This window comes from Haliaeetus albicilla, chromosome 8 (genome assembly GCF_947461875.1).
Source record: "Haliaeetus albicilla chromosome 8, bHalAlb1.1, whole genome shotgun sequence".
NCBI classification, from domain to species: Eukaryota; Metazoa; Chordata; class Aves; order Accipitriformes; family Accipitridae; genus Haliaeetus; species Haliaeetus albicilla.
The window spans coordinates 13,216,024-13,235,548 of NC_091490.1; the positions used below are offsets into that span (position 1 = coordinate 13,216,024).

Genomic DNA, 19,525 nt, shown 5'->3' on the forward strand with positions numbered 1-19,525 from the left:
AACTGAATTGGAGCCACCCCCACCCCTCTAAACAGGCCTCTGCTGCATAATTGCTTGGAAAAGCTTTTTTCTCCCTACCCAGATTTCTTGACTCTCCTTGTAGACTTCCTTTTCCTTGGTCTTTTCAAACAGAAGAACAACTCCTGGGCTAGATGAACATGCAAAGCCTTTGGAATAAGCTACAACTGCAGATATTTGAGGCAAAGAATCCTGTTGTGATCCATTATCTTCAGATGCCAGTCCACAAGGGACATCAGAAGAACTGCAAGCAGAAAACACATAAAGACTTAAGAATAAAGAAGGACAAAACAAAAAATGTTTATCAGCAGCAATCAGAATATTATAACCCATTCATAAACTGGACAAGAAAGAAATTAGTGAATGCAACTAATCTGCATGCACAAGCATGAAACTATTAGTAATAGTATTTAGCAGATTTACCTCTCATATTCTTCTGTTGTTGTATCTTCTTCTAGTTCCCTGGGTGGTTTTTTGTACTCTACACTTGTCTCCCAGTGCAGCTCTCCAGTTTCAAACAAGATAAGCTTGCCTGTGTCAGTGCCACATATAACTTCCTCCTCGGATAGCCAGGCATGGCACAAGTAGTTTTGTGGCTCTCCCTTCTGTAAATTCATCTGCTTCAAAGTTCCTTCACTGTACTTAAAAAGTTTAAAAAAGCCATTTCCAGTGATACAAACCTGTGCATTGTCTCGAGGACTAAAGCTCACCTATGGAACAAAAGGGAGAGAAATTACATTACAAAACTATGTTCACAAATAAGCAAATATTATACTTGTTCTGAAGACTTTCAGCACCAGATACAGAAAAACAAACAAGGGAAGAAGGTTCATAGAAACATACAGGAGCAGAGAAGAGACTAAGAAATAACCATCATAACTACATTGCAGTTCTCCCCCTTTCAAAGATGTGTATATCAGTTTTACACAATGCTACAAATACATTTACTCTATTAAGCTAAGATGCTATCTGAATCACAATGCAATACCAAAAAGAAAGTTGTCTCTGCGCTCAGGATTAAATGACAAAAGTAAGGCCAAAATACCTCTTTACTGCTGATTAGCAAGTTTTCTGGCAGCAAGCTTCCTGAAAAGTGGGACCATTCATTCTTAAAGGCCAGGAATAAATTCTGTTTTCAGGCAAACCTTGCCCATTACGCATATTGATTCACACGATTAGGTGTTTATTGGTGAAAACAGCGGAATAGCCATCTCGACACCCAACATGAAGTTAGTTAGACCTCATTTTTCATTCTTAATGGAACTTTAGTCAGCAGTTGTCTTTACAGTCACTTTCCTCTCTTTAGGAATTGAGCTCATGAAGTCAGTAGCTCACCCAACCTCTGCTTGTAGCTGTACCATGGAAAAAAATGGCAGCTAGGGTCCAACCAACCCATGTACTGGAAGCCTTTTACCTCCCCGCAAGAAAGATACTAAAAAAGGGCACCCAAAGCAGGATGCAGGAATTGTTTGAGTGCCATCAGCCTGCTCCTAGCCACTCTTCCTGGGTTACTCTTCTGAACTGTACATAGAACAGACTGCAGGAAGCAAAAGGTGCACGAACATGCCAAGAGCTTCCAAGATGTGTGTTACGCCTGCTGAGCACAGCCAATGCATTTAATGAGCGTTTCTGCAGGGACACAAGGGACACATTGCACACTCGCTGGCCAGTTGCACTGGCCCCATGCCATAGATGTCATGTGATATAAGAGAATCTCGTGTGATATAAGCGATATGGACATGAGAACGTCCATTACGGGGCAAAGCAAAAATTTATTTAGCCCAGTGTCCTATTGCTGAGGAAGGCCAACAGCAGGCGCCAGGAAAGGCCACAGAAACTACATAAAATCTACGGTGTGGAGCCCTCCCCTCCCTCTCTTGCCCTGGAGAGAAGCTACGCGACCACAGGAAAATGTACTGCGCGCATATCCTGTAGACTGAATTTACGTGCTACCCGGTACCTGGTGAACTAAAGTTTGATCCTTTTCTCCACCTTTTTGAAACAGTGCGACAGGCTCCCGAAGAACCAGCCAACCGTGAATCACGATGCTAAAGACAAGCCGCAGAGGCGCCGGCCCAGCTCACTTCTGGAGGCAGGCGTGCGCACCCTCGTCCCCCGGCGAGGCCGGGGGGAGCCGGCCGGGCCCGGGGCTGGCTCGGGGAGCCCGTGAGGGCCGCGGCCCCTACCTGGCAGACGCCACTGCCCGGGGCCTCGAGGCGGACGGCCGCCATCAGCCGCTGCTTCTCCCACAGCCAGTAGGTGAGGTGCCCCTCGGGGGGGGCCGTGGCGGCCGCCAGGTACCGGCAGTCGGGGGAGAAGGCCAGGGACACCGCCTCCCGCGCCGGCAGCTCGGCGGCGGCCAGCGTCCTCCGCCGCCGCGCCGGCACCGACGACAGCTCGTAGACCGTCAGGACCGGCTGCTCCGCCACCGTCTCTGAGACGGCCAGGTACCGCCGGCTGGGGCTGACGGCCAGCGCCTGCACGCCCCGGCTCTTCTCTGTGCCTGCGGGGAGGAGAGGGGTCAGGGCAGGGCGGGCCGGGGCCGGGGGGGTCGGGGTCGGCCGGGGCCGGGGCCACCTGGGATGAACTTGTGCCATTTCTGCTCGAGGTGGAGCTGGAGGCAGCCCGCCCCCGCCGCGTGCAGCACGACCTGGTCCTCCAAGAAGCAGACGCCGCCGGCCACCCGCGGCCGGCAGCCGAAGACGGCCACGGGCTGCGCCGTCACCGCCGACATGCTGCCGCCGCTGCCGCCGTCGTCGTGGCAACCGCGGCCCCGGCACCCCCGGAAGCGGCGGCGGCGCGCGCACGCGGCCGGAAGCGGCGGCGGCAGCAGCATGGCGCGGCGCGGTTCCCTCTCCGACTCCGGGTCGGACTCCGGCTCGGAGGACTCGTCTCTCTCCGACTCGGAGGTGAGCCCGCGGCCGCGGTGGCGAGACCTCCCCCGGTAGCCGTGGGGTAAGGCCGCCCGGTGTCCCCCCGCCGGCGGCGCGGTCTGACCGTGGCCTCTCCGCAGCTCCAGGAGGCCTTCTCGAGGGGAGCGCTGAAGCCGGGGCTCAACGTGGTGCTGGAGGAGCGGCCGAAGCGGCGCAACGACGCGGTGAGCGGGGCCCGCGGGGCGGGACGGCGCCTTCCCGGGGCAGAGGAGCCCCCGCCGGGGCTGGGGCCGCGGAGGTCGGGGCAGGGCAGGGCAGGCCTCCAGGGCTCCTGCACCGCTGCGGTGATTTGGGGTGTCACCCCGCGGCCGTGGGGCAGCGGCAGCCCACGGTGTGACCTGGACGTTCAGCCGGGCCGGCCTTGGGGAGGTGGTTCTGTGCGGTGGCGGGCAGAGGTGTGCTTCTTCCGCAGGACGGCCTGAAGCAGTGTCTGTCCGAATTGAAGCAGCAGCTGGCCTGGGTGGAAAGGCTGGATGTGACTTCGGGCCAGGTCGTGGACCCTGCCTCACAGAGTGCGCCTAACAAGGATGCTGTTGATCCTGAGAATGATTTCCAGAGAGAGATGAGCTTGTAAGTGTCCAAAAGGGAGATTTCTTGTAGGGTGTCGGCATACTGCTGCGTGCTTGGAGGCGTGTTTTGCAGGTGTGCTGCAGACTGCCACACTGGCTGTCACCGGTATCGGGTTGCTCTTGGGCCGTGTATTTTACATTTGATGGCTCTGAATGTTTTCCAGAATAACTACAAATTAATGGTAGTATATTTAACTTGTCTTGTGACTGGAAATAAATCATTTCCCTCCTTGCAGCAGACTTCCATCCTTTGCTGAAAAGTTGATTTTAAAAGTTCCTTGGTTGCAGCACGATGGCTTTAACACAGGATATGGGGTTTTCTTTGTGGATTTCTTTTGGGATTATTACAGTTCTCTTGTTTTGCCTTGCCTTTTATAATCCAGCATATAAAACTGTAACTGGAAACTAGATAAATGTATATGTGCAAGATATAAGAGCTGGTGCTGTGCTGTCTTCCTAGTTACCGGCAGGCTCAGGCAGCGGTCCTGGAAGCCCTACCTAGGTTGCGTAAGCTCCAAATTCCTACTAGAAGGCCAGATGATTACTTTGCAGAGATGGCCAAGTCAGACCAACAGATGCAGAAGGTATGTGCAGTGAATAGTGGCTTGCTTTCCTGTGTTATGTGTTGGTTTCAGCTGGTGTTAGGGATTAACTTTGTGTGATGTGTGAATACTTACCTTCATCTCTTTGACAAATGTCTGTGACAATGTTTGTGTTTGAAATGTTGTTTGTGGCAGGAAATTCTTCCTGTTTAGGTATTTCAGTGCAATGTGGGGATTTCCGTAATAGGTTGGAACATAAAGTAGAAAAGCAGGATTCATATTCTGTCCTGAATGTATTTAATACCAAAAACGGAGACTTTTTCTCCATATGTGTGACAGTGGTTGTAAAGTTGGCTGTGGTTATGTTCTTTGGCCTAAGACTTGCAGTCAACTGTAGCATTAACGTGATCCTTTTTCCTTGTTTATCACCCTTTGTTTATACTTAGTGTGTTTTGGTTCTCTGTGATTTTAAACTGTGTGTTACTGAATTAATCTATCATGGGTAGTAAGTCGGATTTGTGTAGGAAATAAGAATTTCACAAACTTACTTCTTGATTGTGGTCTTTGTTCAAAACGGAACCCTAATTTTTGTTTTAGTTTTGGAAAAAAGGCTGCATTGTGTAAGTTAAACGAACATGAGCTGGAGTCTAATTTGGAGGTTCATGTATGACTTGGTCACTGTTTTGATGGCTGATAGAGTCTTCCTAGAGAAGATGAAGATTAATAATTAGCTTGTGCTGAGGCTTAAGTCAATTCTGCACGTTACCGTTACCTTCTTTTGCTGGCTTCTGTTTGAAGAACAGAGTCTTTAATCTTCTAGTGGAGTCACAGACTGAAGGCAGATGATCTGTGTTGAAATCTTTGTAATCCCTTGTTATGTGGCATCCTTATAGAAATGTTTGTGAACAAGAAGGGAATGAAAAACATGTTTTCTATGGCATGGAAGGGTTGTTGACTCTTCTTCAGTGCTTTACTTTTAATAATGACAAGAAAGAAACTCAGGTCTTCTATGTACAACTGAGTAGACTGACAAGATGTGACAAGATACTCTTATTTAGCAGTTCTGTTAGGGCCCATTATAAGGCTTTGTCTTGTCCCTGTGTGAGTTTTGTCTTTTTAACCAGATTTTGGGTACAGATCAGTTCAGAAGTTTCTGTAATAACTGTTCCAGCCTTGAGTTGAAAGAACATTTTGCCTTATGAACCATTGTCTGATTGAGAGATGTTTTCGTTTTTCCACTCATTAATAGTTCACATAATTATTGACTTCAGGACTGCACAGCAATCATAAAATTCTCATATTTTCTTTTGTGTTACTGATAATTTTTTTTTCTATCCCCTAATAAGATTCGACAGAAGCTTAAGAGTAAACAGGAAGCAATGGAGAGGTCTGAGAGAGCGAAACAGCTCCGTGCAATGAGAAAATACGGCAAGAAGGTGAGGAGGAGCTACAAAAGGGATAGACATCCATCTATGACAAGAATCTGGAGACTGAGTGAGGAGCTTAGAAAGTGAGACCACAGGAGGCTGGCTAAGATATATGGAATCTGTCTAGTCTTCTGTCTAGCTGCTTTAAAGGAAGACAGAGTAAAAGATGGGATACCTAAAAAAAAAAAAAAAAAACCCAAACAAAAAACCCCACAAAAACAAAAGGAAAAAAAAAGGTATGGGACACTAAAAGGCACAACACTAACATTCTGTTTCTAATCTCAGGTGCAAACTGAGATTCTGCAGAGGAGACAAAAGGAGAAAAAAAATATATTGAATGCAGTCAAGAAATACCAGAAAGGTAAAGCTAACTTGTCTAAGAGAGCGCATGTATAATAGGAATAGCGATGTGTGAGCAGTGTAAGGCAGTGTGATGTGTTTTGTCAATCTGTAGTGCTGGGCAGTAAGCTTGAAAGGCTGCTGCTGTGCAAAATCATGTGCCAGTGGTAGTGAAAATCCTCCCAAGTAGCTGTTCTTCAGTGAGGGTGACTTGTTGCTATGACTTGTTGTCCTGGTTTCAGCTGGGATAGAGTTAATTGTCTTCCTAGTAGCTGGTACAGTGCTATGTTTTGAGTTCAGTATGCAAGAATGTTGATAACACTGATGTTTTCAGTTGTTGCTCAGTAGTGTTTAGTCTAAAGTCAAGGATTTTTCAGCTTCTCATGCCCAGCCAGCGAGAAAGCTGGAGGGGCACAAGAAGTTGACACAGGACAGAGCCAGAGCAGCTGACCCAAACTGGCCAACAGGGTATTCCATACCATGGGACATCCCATCTAGTGTACAAACCGGGGGAAGTGGGGGCAGGGGATCACTGCTCGGTGACTAGCTGGGTCTCGATCAGCGGGTGGTGAGCAATTGCACTGCGCATCATTTGTACATTCCAATGCTTTTATTATTGCTGTTGGCATTTTATTAGTGTTATCATTATCATTATTAGTTTCTTCTTTTCTGTTCTATTAAACTGTTCTTATCTCAACCCACGAGTTTTACTACTTTTCCCGATTTTCTTCCCCATCCCACTGGGTGGGGGGGGGGAGTGAGTGAGTGGCTGCGTGGTGCTTAGTTGCTGGCTGGGGTTAAACCACGACACTTGTTTAGACTGAAAATTTGTATTTTCTGTGATGGTAGCTGAGCAACTGTTATGTCTTTGCTCTTGCAGGTCTCTCCGACAAGCTGGATTTTCTAGATGAAGAGCAGACATCATCTCAAGGGAATAAAAAAGGCAGTGCAAGTCAACGGATAAAGAAGGGGTGAGACCAGAAAAGAAAGATACTTAAATGTAGAATCTCTGATTTTTTCAGTCTTTTAGGGGATCATGTTGTGGAACAAGAAAGCTGTTCTGATTAATGTTTGTTAAAGTAAGCCTGAGGTGGCTTTCTGTCCCTAAAGAGGAGGAAAACTGTGGCCAGAATTGAATGGCGACTGAAATGTGCTAATTTCTGTCTCTTCAGTAAGAGGGGAAAGGGAGTCCGTCAGCAGATACATGTGCCTTCTTGAGAGCTTCTTGAGGAAAGGAATATAGACAATGACGCTGTTTGGTTGTTTTTCAGACCAAATGCCAAAAGACGATACAAGAATCAGAAGTTTGGTTTTGGTGGGAAGAAGAAGGGCTCAAAGTGGAACACAAAGGAGAGTTTTAATGATGTATCCAGCTTCCGGTCAAAAGTGGCTCACAACAAAGGCCCAGGAAAATCAGGAAAAGGAGGAAAAAAAGCCCTCAATGTAAGTAAAATGTTGCATGCAAATGATCCTGGTTGGCTAGGAAGCCAGCCCTGGTCTGGGAGGGAGAGCTGATGGGTGCCTGCAGCATCTGGAAGTGACAGTGTCTGTCTGTGGGAGCTGAGCATAATTCAGTTGCAGACAGAGTTGAGCGTGGTGGTTCGGAGCAGGGAAATGAGTGGGGGAGTTAGCAAGTACTGTTTGTTGCTACCTGTGTCCCAAAACCTCCCTCTCCAGAGGTATCCTCTCCTTGGTATCCTCCCCAAGCTATAGAGCTAGCATAAAGATTGAGGACATGAAAATAAAGATCTGAATCTGTCCTTTTTTTGCAGAAGAGACCTGGAAAGAGAGCAAGGCAGAAAATGAAGAGCCGAGCACGATAGGAGGACCGTGCTCCCCGGTGGGGTTCCTGTGTTTCCGTGTGTTACAAGATGTGTTTCTGCTGTCATCAAGCAGCTAACCGTGGAGCAAGCTGGGTGCTTTCAAGTGGCAAGAAAAAAGTCAGTGGAAGCTGGTGCCTTATCACTAATTTCTTCTTACTGTCTGTTTCGTTGAAGGATTGTTTTCTACTTAAACCTTTGGTGTGTGAACGCATTAAATGGTTTGCACAGAACTATGTCTAATTCATGTTGAACTGTGTTATGAACGGTGGCTGAAGCCTGCCCTTTGTTCCCTTCATTCTGACAGCTTTTTCCACAGCTACTGTTGACATGTACTTGGTGAACCTTGAGTTCTGGGTCACGTTGCCAATGTCAGAATAAGAAGTCTGAAGCCTGTTGAGATGTTAAAGTGGTTTTTAGACTACTTATATAGATGGGTTTGGAAACAGCAGTGAGACAAATGCAGCAATCTTATAAATAGGTTTATTTCTGTAACTATTGCCAGGCTGCAGATCTGGACAGACTGAGTTTCTCTCTTCCCTTTCCTTGCTATCTTCTCTTGCCAGAAATGTACCAGACTTATCTAATAACAAGCAGGGCCTAACAGATTAGATGTCATTAACTGCTTCTAAGCTGTGTGGCTTGGCCACTCTACAACTTCAGGTTCTCAGAGTGCTCCTCCCCGTGCCCCATGGCAGCCATTTATTTAGTGATCTCGGTTCTCCGTCGTGGGAAGTAGAGTCTGCGATCAGTACGATCCACGTGAATCTGGGAAAGAAAAATGATGAATAGTCATGTGCTTTTACTAGAATTACTAGTAGTAATAGTCCCTCCTGAGAAGAGCGATGCACTGTGTTCTTGCTGCTGAGAAATGCTGAAGTGACAAACGGTAGGGTACCACTTATATGAGAATATATTGTTTACTGCTTCATTACGGTAGAACCTGGTGAAAAAGGAAAACTTAGCGTATGAAACAGCATCATGTGTCCTGACTCTATAAATTTAACTCACTTCCCTATAAGCAAATTTAGTTGCCTCTTTCCTGACAGTCTAATCCTACCACCAGTATCTAATAGCGTAAAGACCTGCTGGGATGTCTGTCTCTAGTCTTGTCATGAGTAACTGGTTTACTTGAAGTGTAAAAGGAAAACTTGCAGAAGACTCTCTTATTTTCTTATTTATCTTAGTTTTCTTTGTAACAGGCCAAAATTAATCAGGGTCTCATTTGCCTTTCTCGAAACACTAATCTACAAAGTCAGTCATCGTCACAGCTATTCGTTTGTTGGATATGATTGATGTCTTAGCTCGTTAGTAAGATTTCTTTTCCTCCTGTTTATTCACGCTTCCCCAAATGAATCCTCACTGGTGTATTCTGCCTCGGGTATACTTAGCTGATCATTAATTTTATGGTTCTGCTTGCAATTTGTTTGAAAGATACTGTACAGCAGCACATTTCTTTTCACAGTACTTATGTATGTCACTTCACATTGCTCACTACGCCATTTCTCATGGCTGAATGCTTTAATAAACAGCCGCGATTACGTATGTGGCATTTGGCAATATGCTTGGGGTCGACTGTCATTGTAGATATGTTGCATGCAAGTTTCTCAGGGGAAGTCTACTCTTTCTCTTCACAAGCCTATGCCAGTGTGAAGAGTCCTCTTAGGTGTAAATTTTAAAAGCTTGTCCATGAACAGTTCTGCTTATTCCTAGTCATTCCTGTTTTCTGTGTTTGTCACAAATTATTTTCTTGGCGTGAGTATCTTTCAGTGTGATGGGCTGAACCTCTCTGAATCTTGCAAGGAGCTGAGTCCTTAAGCACCCTACTCACCAAAGGTGTTGTGTTCCAGCCAATTTCTTGGCTTTCAGTTTGTGGCTCTGCATATTTCTTTGTTGGCTCCAGTGCTGCGTGGTGAATAAGATTCAGAAACTTGGCTGTTGGTTTAAGAGACACAAATACAAATGAAAGTAAGTACATTTGAAAACCAGTCACCCGTGGGTGTGTGTTAGAATGGGACATCCTAAAGCTGTCCAAGCAATAGCGAGCAAGCCAAGGTTGGAGGCAACCTGTGTGCTTCTGCGAATGATCTTGTAAGAGAATGCAGGGTGACATTTCTACTCAAATTTATCCTGATGAAATGTCAAGATTTGCCTGCCTATATTGTCCTGTTAATTCTGTCATCCCTGTCTACTGTATTGCAGTATCTTAATTTTCTTGTACCACATCTAGCATCAACCAGCTCTCCACGTTAGCTGTTGTCTTTCTCAGTTGCCTGAGACCTGCTGCCTTTCCCTGTTTTGTTTTGGTTTTTTTTCCTCCCCCTAATCCTTGACCAGAGCAGGCCAACCTTAACTGACCGTTAAGTTTTGTAGACAAAATTGGCATGTTAGAAATAAGGGAGCAGTTGCTATAAGGGTTCCTGTTGTTAGTGCTCTAAAGCAAGACTCAGCAGCCATTTCAGCAGTTTATCATGTGGGGTGGCTAAGTAGAATCTGTAATGACAGGCAATGTGTATGTATAAAACATGTTTCTAGATTTTTTTTTTGTTTTCCCCTGAAAGAGGTTTAGATTCTCAAGCAGAATTTTATAGTATGATAACTAAAAACAAAAATAAAAGCATAGTTGCATGAATGCAGGCTTGTACTGATAATGAAAAGTAATGGGAAAGGGCCTTAAAGTGGAAAAAAACCTGCCTTATGTTTCACAGAAATCATGAATGAGTTTAACTTTCTTAACACAGGGATGTTTCCACGTATGTCATCTTTTAGAATAATTGGAATTTTAAAATCTTATTTATTAGTCATTTTCTTACGTAATTATCACAAGCTGTTCAGAGATTTCTTACCATCTGCTGGCTCTTCTATATTATCATGCCAAGACATGGGCTTCTTTGTGATCGTGTGAACTGGGAAGAAATGATGCAGGTGAATTACCTTAATGTGAATTTAGCATCACAGCCGGGTTTAGGATATCTATGGGGTTTTTTGTTATTCCCCGGTCTGGGCCTAGCTACTTCACGGAAGTTGTAAAGGGAGAACAGCATGTGAACAGAACAAAATGAATTAAGAGTACTGACTAATAGCAGCTTCCTAGAAATGGAAGGGGGTTAAGCATGCTAAAGGCCTGGATTTTCTGCTGGATGCTGCTTGCATTCACCACAGCAAAGTTCCACACCACCTAAGCGGTGGCCTGCAGAGTACCAAGTTTCAGGAAATTATTTTCCTTTGGTTTGTGTTGATTTTATTGTAAAAGCTAGACCTGAGTTAATCTATTCACATCACCTGTCCGTGCCAGCACAGATTATGATACTCTATGACTGAGAACTGGCAGGCAGAAATCAGCCCGTGGGCTGAAGAAACATGATGCAGTGTTGGGGCTCTCTACCCCATCTTAGCTCTGCGGTGTTTGCTCAGGATCCGTGGGTTCCAGACCCTAAGCAGTCACCTCACGTCTACGTGTTTACTAAGGCACTGTCTAATCTGGGCAGTTGGTCACGTCTCCGTTCTGTCTTTGCGCAGACTGGTTCCTTAGGTAAAAGAAAAGCCCACCAGTTGCTCCTTCCGGATCTGCCCCTCTCCCTGGCCACTGCTGCCGTTCCTGGGTGCGGCTGCTTGTCTCTGGCGCGCAGCTGAGTGCTGCGGGGCCCTCTCCTGCCCCTGCCTCACGCAGGCCCCACGAGCCTTCCCCTCCGCCCCGCGCCTCGGTGCAAACGCTTCTCTTGCCCTCGGGGTTTCCTGCCCGTGCTCTGTGGCCGTGGGGCCGCCCGCGCGCCGCCTCACCGCGGTGGAGCGGGTTCACGTCGTACTGCGTGTGCAGCCTCTGGCACTGCAGCTCCTTCCGCACCCGCTCGCACAGCAGCTGGTTCTGCCGCACCGGGTCCGGCGGCTCCTTCTCCCCGCTGCGGGCGGCCATGGCTCCGCCGGGCCACGCGGCGTCCCGTGGCCTGGCAACGCCTCACGTGGTCACCCGCGAGGCTGCTGACTGGCCAGGCTGGTGCTCCGTCCCACCCCCTCCCGGACCGATTCCCTTCCCGCCTCCTATTGGCCGCCGAGTTAAATCCCCTGGCGCTGATTGGCGGCGGCTGCACGCGGCGGGTTTGAACGGCCGGCGGACCCGCGGCTGCGGCGGCAGGATGGAGGACGCGGAGCTGCGCTGCACGGTGGCCGTGGAGCAGCCGCTGCCGGGGGGACAGGCCCCGCGGCGTCGCGTGATGCGGGGCGCGCTGGTGCTGCTGGGCCGCAACGAGCTGCGGCAGCCGGTGCTGCGGGTGGTCGGCAGCGGCGGGGAGGCGGCGGCGGCGGCGCTGAGCTTCGCGCTGGCCGGTGACGCCGTGCGGGTCTTCACGCGGTTCGCGGGCGACGGGCGGGCGGCGGTGCGGGTGGGGCCGGGCGGCGCCCAGGTCCTGCTCTCCGACTGCCCCCCGGACGCGCTGCGCCGCTTCCTCCGCCTCCTGCGGCTCAAGGTCGCCGCCGGGCCGCGGGGCGCGCCGCGCGTCCCCCGCCTGCTGGGCCGGCCCCCGCCGGCCTTCGCCGCCATCAGCCCGCTGCAGGAGCGAGACCTGCTGCGCGCCCCCGGCCGCCTCCGCGGCGGCGAGGCGCGGGGGGAGCGCCCGGCGGAGGTGAGTCCCGAGGCGAGGGGGGCGGCCCCGGTTGCCGGCCCCGCTCTCACGGCGCGCCGCTGCCCGTCCCGCAGGTGCCCCGCGCGGAGAGGCGGCCCCTGGCGAGGCTCTCGGCGGAGCAGGAGGCGGTGCTGGGCGCCGTGCGGAGCGGGAAGAGCGTCTTCTTCACCGGCTGTGCAGGTGAGGGGGCCGGGCGGCTGCCACCGGGTGAAGCTGACCTCCTGCTTCTCCCGTTCCTTCGCCCTTGATACGCTTCTCCCCCCCCCACCCCGCCAAGGGACCGGGAAGTCGTTCCTGCTGAAGAAGATTGTGGGCTCCCTCCCTCCGAAGAGCACCTATGCCACAGCCAGCACAGGAGTGGCAGCTTGCCACATTGGCGGCACCACTCTCCACGCCTTCGCAGGTAGCGGTCTGCCCGACAGCGAGGGCACGGGAGCTCTTGCTTCTGTCCCAAAGAGTCAGGAGCTTCCCAAAGCTCTGCTTTCCTCTCCCCTGCCAGGGATCGGCTCTGGGAAGGCACCGCTGGAACAGTGTATTCAGCTGGCAGAGCGGCCTGGGGTGCGCCAGCACTGGCTGGCCTGCCAGCACTTAATTATCGATGAGATCTCAATGGTGGATGGCAAGCTCTTTGACAAGCTGGAGGCAGTAGCGAGGTGAGCGATCATCAGGTCAAACAACTAACAGAAATTAACTTCCTTAAATTTCTGGGCTGCTTCCTTGCTCTGGTTATGTGAATGGATACCAGGCAGCCACTGGCATAGGACTGGAAGGAAGCATGAAGTCATAGCCAGCATCTGGGCAGACCTTTATCTTGAGATAGGTTTTGATCGTGTCCCCACTCCCCAGCTGTGGCTGTTGTGGCTGCTGTTTCCAACTCTGGAGCCAAGTGTTTTCTGTAGAGCTGAGTCCAGAATACAGCCGTCTGTTTATGCTGTATCCAGCATTCTCTCTTGCAGCATAACAGCTAACAAAGAACCGAGACTGGTAATGACATCTGGGGTGCATAACCAAAGCAAATTTTATGTCTTGCAATAGTATTGCTTAATTATTTGAGCTCTTCTGATACAGCTGAGAATAATCATCTTTTACTGCAGGTGTTATAAGTTTGAATATACTCACAGACTAACAAGTTAACTTGAGACCTGACTATGACCAGGGCCTGGAGGGCATTCAGAACTTCTCCTCTATTCCCTCCCTTTCAGGGTAGTCAGAAAACGGGATGAGCCTTTTGGAGGAATTCAGCTAATCATCTGTGGGGACTTCTTGCAGCTACCCCCAGTCTGCAAGGCTAATGAAGAAACCAAGTTCTGCTTCCAGGTACAAAACTGTCCCTAAACTCATTCTTGTACTTCAAGTCTGCCTCTTTCTTGACAAGAGAATGATTTGCCAGGCAAAAAGCTGGAGGAAATGCATCCACATAAACATGGAGCTGACTGAAGTGCGGAGACAGACCGACAAGACCTTTGTCTCACTCCTGAGTGCAGTTCGTTTAGGCAGGTAAGGAGAAACTTGGCTGTCTTTGTAGTCCCTGCTCCCTACTGACAGAGCAGAGGAAGGAGCAGTTTGTCACTTCTTTGTGCTCTATCAGGAATGCATGGCTGGGGATAATAGCTATGAATGCTTTAGTTAATGTAAGCACGTTTCATGTATGCTGTTCTGGTAAGGAATGACCCTTTCTAGGGTCCCTCTTTGCAATTTCTGCTAAGGAATTCAATGGATCTGGAGTTGGCAGTGGACAGGGCAGGACTGGGGCACACAATTGCATTGCTCTCCAACTTTGTGTAGTTATCTTTCTCTGTCCTTCTCTCTAGAGGCATGGGGCTTGCACAGCCTGATCCGGCTGTGAGGAGATTACTGCTGCTCAAGACCTGTTCCTGATCACTTTAAAAAATAATCCCCTTTTCTTGGTTACCAGGTGCACAGAGGAGGTTACCAGACTGCTGATGCAGACTGCTGCTAACAGGTCTGAGCGTGATGGGATCCTGGCTACGCGGCTCTGCACCCATAAAGATGATGTAGAAATAACTAATGAGAGATGCTTGCAACAGCTATCAGGTGAACTCCTTGGAGGAAGCTGCTGGCTTTGGGGCTGAGCTCTGAGTGGATGCAATGGGGATACTGAGGTGTCAGGAGGAACTGGTGTTCTGTCATGCACAGCAGCACCAGTCCAAGCTGTGCCTGTTGGAGTTGAGCTGCCTGGGTTAAACCTTCACAGCTTTTTGCATAAAAATCTACATCGTTACTTCTTGGTGTGTAATAGACAGCAAGCTCATTGCTTGTTGTGAGGTAGGGTAGGTCATTTATTGCCTCCATGCCCCTGCTTTTTCTTTCTATAGCATCTCAGAAAGGCCGTGCTCTATCCAGCCACGATTTGAATTAAGGGCTATTTCATTTCTGCCTCCCTGTCTGGTCCTAGGATTCTTTCTTAGTCCTCTTTGGAGATCTGGTGTTGACAGCAAGTGAAACTGGTCATATGCTCAAAATGGTGACTGCTCAGTTCTTATTTACTGCTGGCTTTTGATTCCTGAGCCGCCTTATGCTCTGGGAGTTATGCTGGGAAGAGAGGCAATAGTGAGCTTTCTGCTCTTAGAGGTGACAAGGTTTGTGTGAAGATATCCTATCAGCAGAGCAGAATGGATATTAAAAGATGAATTGCCGTTAGAAATAAACGCTGAGCCTCCTGCAATGCTGCGTGGAATATATTCAATGGTTGCAATTTGTGACATTCTTCTTTCCTTAATAGGAGAAGTGCACACTTTTGAGGCTTTGGACAGTGACCCAATGCTAGCGAAGTTAATTGATGCTCAGTGTCCTGTGGGTGGTAGAGTTGAGCTAAAGCTTGGAGCTCAGGTGAGTGTGTGTACATACATTTGTGAAAGACCAGTGGATCAAATGGCATAAGAAAAATAAAGGAATAGCAGATAAATGCATAGAGTAGATTAATGTATAGAATGCAGATTCTGTATAGAGTGGCTATGCCAGGTGAACAGAAGACTCTATCCCAATCTTTGTATCCTTTCTGCTTGGAATCTTATCCAGAGAATTAGTCTGATTTGAGTGCAGGTCCATGTGTCGTGGACAGTGGTGACTTCTGTGACTTTGACACATATTTCCAATCAGGTTTAGAAACTTCTGGGTCGTAGAGAGCACAGGCAGTCCTTGCCTGCAGTCTCAGCTCCAGGTACAGCAGCCCTCCTGACCTGCAAGGGTGTGGCATAGCTTGCCAAATTTGCAGGACTGGGCACCCTGCTGTGAGCTAGGGCTGTCAGAGTGGAAAGGATGCAGGATTGCACTTAGCAGCAGCATTGTTTGCCTTAAGAAGTTGTTCCTTCCTCCTGTTCCCAGAATCTACATATGTCTAGGTTTATTGGTGTTTGGGGAAGGGGAATCTGTTCCCTGGATCTGAGCTCACAGCTGTGAACAGAAGCAGCTCAAATCAAATGTTCAGTGCTGCAGAATAATGTAGTTGGGAATCCTAGGAAGGAAAGGCTGTGAAATAATTTCAATCAAATTGGAGACGGCGCTCTATCCTGCAATAGGATAATGTGGCTGTGGCCATATCAGCCTGCTGTGCTTGTGCTTCTAGGCTAGAACCTTAGCTGCAGGTGGCTGAACAGGCTGTAAAGCCAGTGTGCTAAGGGATTTTTCTTCTTCTCTGTAGGTGATGCTAGCTAAGAATCTGGATGTGTCTCAAGGGCTGGTGAATGGGGCACGAGGAGTTGTTGTAGGATTTGAAAGTCAACAGAAGGGTAAGAAAGCTTTTTGATCTTTTGTTGAAGGATGAGGAAAAAACCAAAACAATTTATCGTTGATGGCTGATGACTTGTTAATTTTGTTTACTGCTTGGTAAGAATAATTTGAGGGAAAGCAGGGAGGAGGTCTTCTCTGCAGTGAGAGGCTTGTGGCTCTCATGGGCCTGCATCTGCTGTAGCTATCTGTAGGGCCTCTTGTGTTTGCTTTTCTTTATTCTCTAGATGTGTATGCTCACTCGCATTTCCTGTCTGTTCTGTTGAAGCAAGTCTTGGTGGGTTTTTTGGTTTGCTTTTCTTGGAGAATAAAGTTCTTCTACCTGCAATGTGTATTTTTCTTTGTATCTCAACTGATAAATTATGTGACTTAAATTCTTCTGTTTAAGTAGATCCCAAAAATAATTTCAGAACATCCTATTTACTTGTGTGGGCTTAGGGTTGGGTGGTTGGTTGGTTTTTTTTTTTTGGTGTGGGATTTTCTTTTTTTAATGCAGCCACTGACATGGGGAAGGAGGGAAAAATAAAAAAGGCTTTTAGGCTGTTGGCTTCCAGGCTGTTGAGTATCAGGAATACATCCCTGTTTATCTTCTGTTCCCATTCCTACAGGGCTGCCTAAGGTGAGGTTTCTCTGTGGGGCCACACAGGTCATCAAAATGGAGAAATGGGTCTTCAAAGGACCATCAGGAGTTCATCTGAGTCGTCAACAGTTGCCTTTAAAATTGGCATGGGCCATTTCCATTCACAAGAGTCAGGTGGGTGTGCTTATACAGCTGTCTATAGACTTTTACACCATCATAAGCCTTATTTCCTGGGTGAGCTTGCATTGCTGGTAAAACAGGAGGGAAAACTGAAAGACCCTTGTTGTGGGGGACCTCTAGAATATGTGTGTCTAGCTGCAGAGAAGGCAGCACCTCTTCTGCTTGTGATGCTTGCCTATAGGATCAAGGATGGGCTAGCAATCTGCTGGAGTTTTCATAAGGGTGCTGCCATCTGCATAGTTGGTGTTGGACTATAAAGCAGCCTTATTTACTGCTGTAGACTGATCAGGGTAGTGTTTCCCTGACAGTCATCAGCATTAGTGATGTTGAGGTTTGCAGTCTACCTGAGGAAGCTGCAGGAGTCACAGCTGTGCTCTTTGGGCTGGACTTCCCCTTTGGTGGCATGTGTTGGGTTTTTTCAGTGTAACTAATGCAGTTCCTACCTTTCCAGAAGATTTCATACCCTTTTTGATAAATACTTGTCTTGATATTAGACCTGTGAGTTTGTTCCCATGCCACTGCTTAAACCAGGCCACACTGTAAATTCTGCTGCCTCCTGGGATGTCTCTTAGTGCAGACAGGGCTGGCTGGGTCTAACCCAAACTCTGTCTCAGACAGTCTGCCTGAGGACTGCTTGAGACTGGTGGCTGCTCTAGTTAATTACTAGGAGTGAAAACAGCAGGATTTCTTTCCCTGCTGTGTTGATTATATGGGATTTGTGGAGTTTCACACAACAAGAGGCTTAGTGGAGTTAGTGGACCTTACTGTCTGCTAGCAATTTCCTGACAGCGGAAAACTGTCCTTTTCTTTCTACTGATTCCCATCTTTTAATCAGTTACATAGTCAAACAAGAGACTTAGTTTTATCAAGCCCATACACCAAGGATGGTACCTTTGACAGACTCACAGGACAGGTTAGTTTTGATACAGCACAGTGTTCTTTTTTTGTTTGTTTGTTCTGTAACAAACTTCTTTGTGTCTTTGATAGGGCATGTCTTTAGATTGTGTGGAAATCTCCCTGTCTCGTGTCTTTGAAAGTGGGCAGGCTTATGTAGCTCTTTCCCGAGCCCGTAGCCTTGCAGGTCTCCGTGTTCTGGATTTTGATCCGAAAGTTGTGAGAGCTGATCCTTCTGTGTTGCAGTTCTATAGACAGCTGAGGCATCATCAACTTCTAACCCAGGTAAAGAAAAATCCCATGCTAGCAAAGCCTACCTTGTGCAACCAGGATGAGAGATGTTTGTGCTGAGATTCTACTTTTTCTTCCTAAGCAAAATCATTCAAATTAAAATTTGTAGTGGCAGGAAAGTTGAAACTGCAGAGAGGGAATATGGTGGGACAGCTCTTTGTGGCAAAATACCTACTGTAGTGGTGGATTGTATAGCACTAGCTGGCCCTGTGGGTGAAAGGATGGGCTGGGATTCTTTGATCCTCCTCTTGCAGTAAGAACTGAAGGGGAAGTGGGCACAGAAGAAATCTCTTCTTTTGTTTTGTTTTGTTTTTTTCCTCACCCCCCGGACCCCCCAAGGATTCACTACACACCCATTCAGGTGCTGATGAGAAGGAGAACTGGAAATGAAGCTGAGAATGCTCTTCTGGCCTCTGGGAGGCATCAGCACAGACTGCTGAGTTGCAGCGATCTTGCTATTGAGTATATTTGATAACATAAAGTCAAATGAATGTATCATGCCTCTGAAATTTGGAAGGCTTCTGTAGCTCCTTTCTGGGCCCACAGCCTTGAGTACTTCTGTGTCACAGATGCAACTCCAGCAAACAAAATGACTGAACAAGGACATGCCTGAGGGACCTCGCTGCAGTTCTATCCTGTCTGCCTGGTTGTATTTTATTCTCCACATATGTAGGCTGAAACTTGAGTACCTTTCTTCAAGTATACCACAGCTGAGAGATGGAATGTGTGTATCCTCTTTGCCTGGATGGATTGGACCTGTTCACAAGAGCTGCTGACACATGGGAAAGCAGTACTAAGTATCTGGAATATATGCTTGATTCTTCTGCAAGCGAGGAGCTGCCAGGAGCTGGGCTATCACTTTATAGCACACTGGGGTGTTCTTGCCTTCCAGATGCTTAACACCAGGAGGCTTTGCATAACTTCCTCCACAAGCAGAACTGTAAGAGTTATACATTGCCTTTTATGCTGATACATAGCCTTTTCATTAGTCTGTTGCATACAATAAGGTATGATTTTTATTTTTTTAACCTACTGAGATGAGCTGGTACTGTTTAAAAATAGGAGCTGCCAGCACTTAAATCCTACAGCTTGTACCCATAGTTTGGGCAAGAAGGGAGTGAGAGACGGATGCTGGTGGGAGCCCCTCTTGTTTAAACACATGAGGCTTGCTCAAATGGGAGGGAGTTTCTGCTGGAAACAACGCATCTGACTAATAAGGTGGAGGTTGAAAGTTCAATAGGGAATAATGGCCAAAGACATATGAAGTGAGCTGTAACTTCACCTGTTTCAGCAAAAGCAGAGATGAGCAGAACTAATATACTGTCTTTTTGAAGTCTTAATAAAAGGAGAAGCTTTGGTCTTTGTATTTTAGCACATTGCTTAAAGCTTAAGTAACTTGTATATTTTTAAATGTTTAACATGTGTGAATAATGTGAAATATCAACATCCAGCTGGAACTGGTCTCTTGCAGGGGAGTGTCTCTGTAACAAAGCCTCTGCAGCTTGAGCAAGTTCAAGGCCACTTGACAGCTGCTCTCCTTAAAGCCAGGGAAGGATGTTGACTAGC

General features: G+C 47.8%; 4 protein-coding genes across 6 annotated transcripts in view; 2 read left to right on the top strand and 2 right to left on the bottom strand.

The window, feature by feature from the left end:
- The window catches only part of CFAP57 (cilia and flagella associated protein 57), a 23,494-nt gene extending 20,742 nt beyond the window's left edge, over nucleotides 1-2,752 (bottom strand). For all 3 annotated transcript variants that reach the window (XR_011325722.1, XM_069788981.1, XM_069788982.1), the window contains exons 1-4: nucleotides 2,596-2,752; nucleotides 2,205-2,521; nucleotides 442-728; nucleotides 79-262 (exon numbers count right to left, since the gene is read on the bottom strand). Coding sequence is in view for 2 of the 3 variants with exons in the window: in XM_069788981.1 (XP_069645082.1) it covers nucleotides 79-262; nucleotides 442-728; nucleotides 2,205-2,521; nucleotides 2,596-2,752 (945 nt within the window). In the remaining variant the exon portion in view is untranslated. The remainder of the gene's footprint in view (nucleotides 1-78; nucleotides 263-441; nucleotides 729-2,204; nucleotides 2,522-2,595) is intronic.
- Nucleotides 2,736-9,193, top strand: EBNA1BP2 (EBNA1 binding protein 2). The gene is made up of 9 exons (XM_069788983.1): nucleotides 2,736-2,927; nucleotides 3,032-3,115; nucleotides 3,364-3,521; nucleotides 3,981-4,104; nucleotides 5,409-5,498; nucleotides 5,775-5,850; nucleotides 6,709-6,799; nucleotides 7,100-7,271; nucleotides 7,601-9,193. The coding sequence occupies exons 1-9, from the start codon at nucleotides 2,751-2,753 to the stop codon at nucleotides 7,649-7,651; spliced, it is 1,023 nt and encodes a 340-aa protein (XP_069645084.1). The 5' UTR covers nucleotides 2,736-2,750; the 3' UTR covers nucleotides 7,652-9,193.
- Nucleotides 8,118-11,601, bottom strand: CFAP144 (cilia and flagella associated protein 144). Its single transcript, XM_069788988.1, has 4 exons — nucleotides 11,429-11,601; nucleotides 10,495-10,554; nucleotides 9,480-9,583; nucleotides 8,118-8,416 (listed from the first exon to the last, which is right to left on the bottom strand). The coding sequence occupies exons 1-4, from the start codon at nucleotides 11,559-11,561 to the stop codon at nucleotides 8,351-8,353; spliced, it is 363 nt and encodes a 120-aa protein (XP_069645089.1). The 5' UTR covers nucleotides 11,562-11,601; the 3' UTR covers nucleotides 8,118-8,350.
- Nucleotides 11,602-11,650: 49 nt separating this feature from the next.
- On the top strand, nucleotides 11,651-19,323 carry PIF1 (PIF1 5'-to-3' DNA helicase). Its single transcript, XM_069788989.1, is given in 12 exon segments — nucleotides 11,651-12,301; nucleotides 12,304-12,474; nucleotides 12,545-12,670; nucleotides 12,767-12,920; nucleotides 13,470-13,584; nucleotides 13,658-13,764; nucleotides 14,183-14,322; nucleotides 15,011-15,117; nucleotides 15,929-16,016; nucleotides 16,623-16,768; nucleotides 17,762-17,953; nucleotides 18,299-19,323. Coding segments are annotated over 12 exon segments (1,917 nt in total). The 5' UTR covers nucleotides 11,651-11,781; the 3' UTR covers nucleotides 18,350-19,323.
- The last annotated feature ends 202 nt before the right edge of the window (nucleotides 19,324-19,525 follow it).

Bases quoted from the DNA above. Each gene is read 5' to 3' on its own strand.
- EBNA1BP2 (XM_069788983.1), top strand. From the start codon at position 2,751: ATGCTGCCGCCGCTGCCGCCGTCGTCGTGGCAACCGCGGCCCCGGCAC. The intron at 3,116-3,363 runs GTGAGCGGGGCC...CTTCTTCCGCAG, and splicing joins CGAAGCGGCGCAACGACGCG to GACGGCCTGAAGCAGTGTCT. The intron at 5,851-6,708 runs GTAAAGCTAACT...TTGCTCTTGCAG, and splicing joins AGTCAAGAAATACCAGAAAG to GTCTCTCCGACAAGCTGGAT.
- CFAP144 (XM_069788988.1), bottom strand. From the start codon at position 11,561: ATGGCCGCCCGCAGCGGGGAGAAGGAGCCGCCGGACCCGGTGCGGCAG. The intron at 10,555-11,428 runs GTGAGGCGGCGC...ATTTCTTCCCAG, and splicing joins CGTGAACCCGCTCCACCGCG to TTCACACGATCACAAAGAAG. The intron at 8,417-9,479 runs GTGAGTAGGGTG...TTTCTTTCCCAG, and splicing joins GCTGGAACACAACACCTTTG to ATTCACGTGGATCGTACTGA.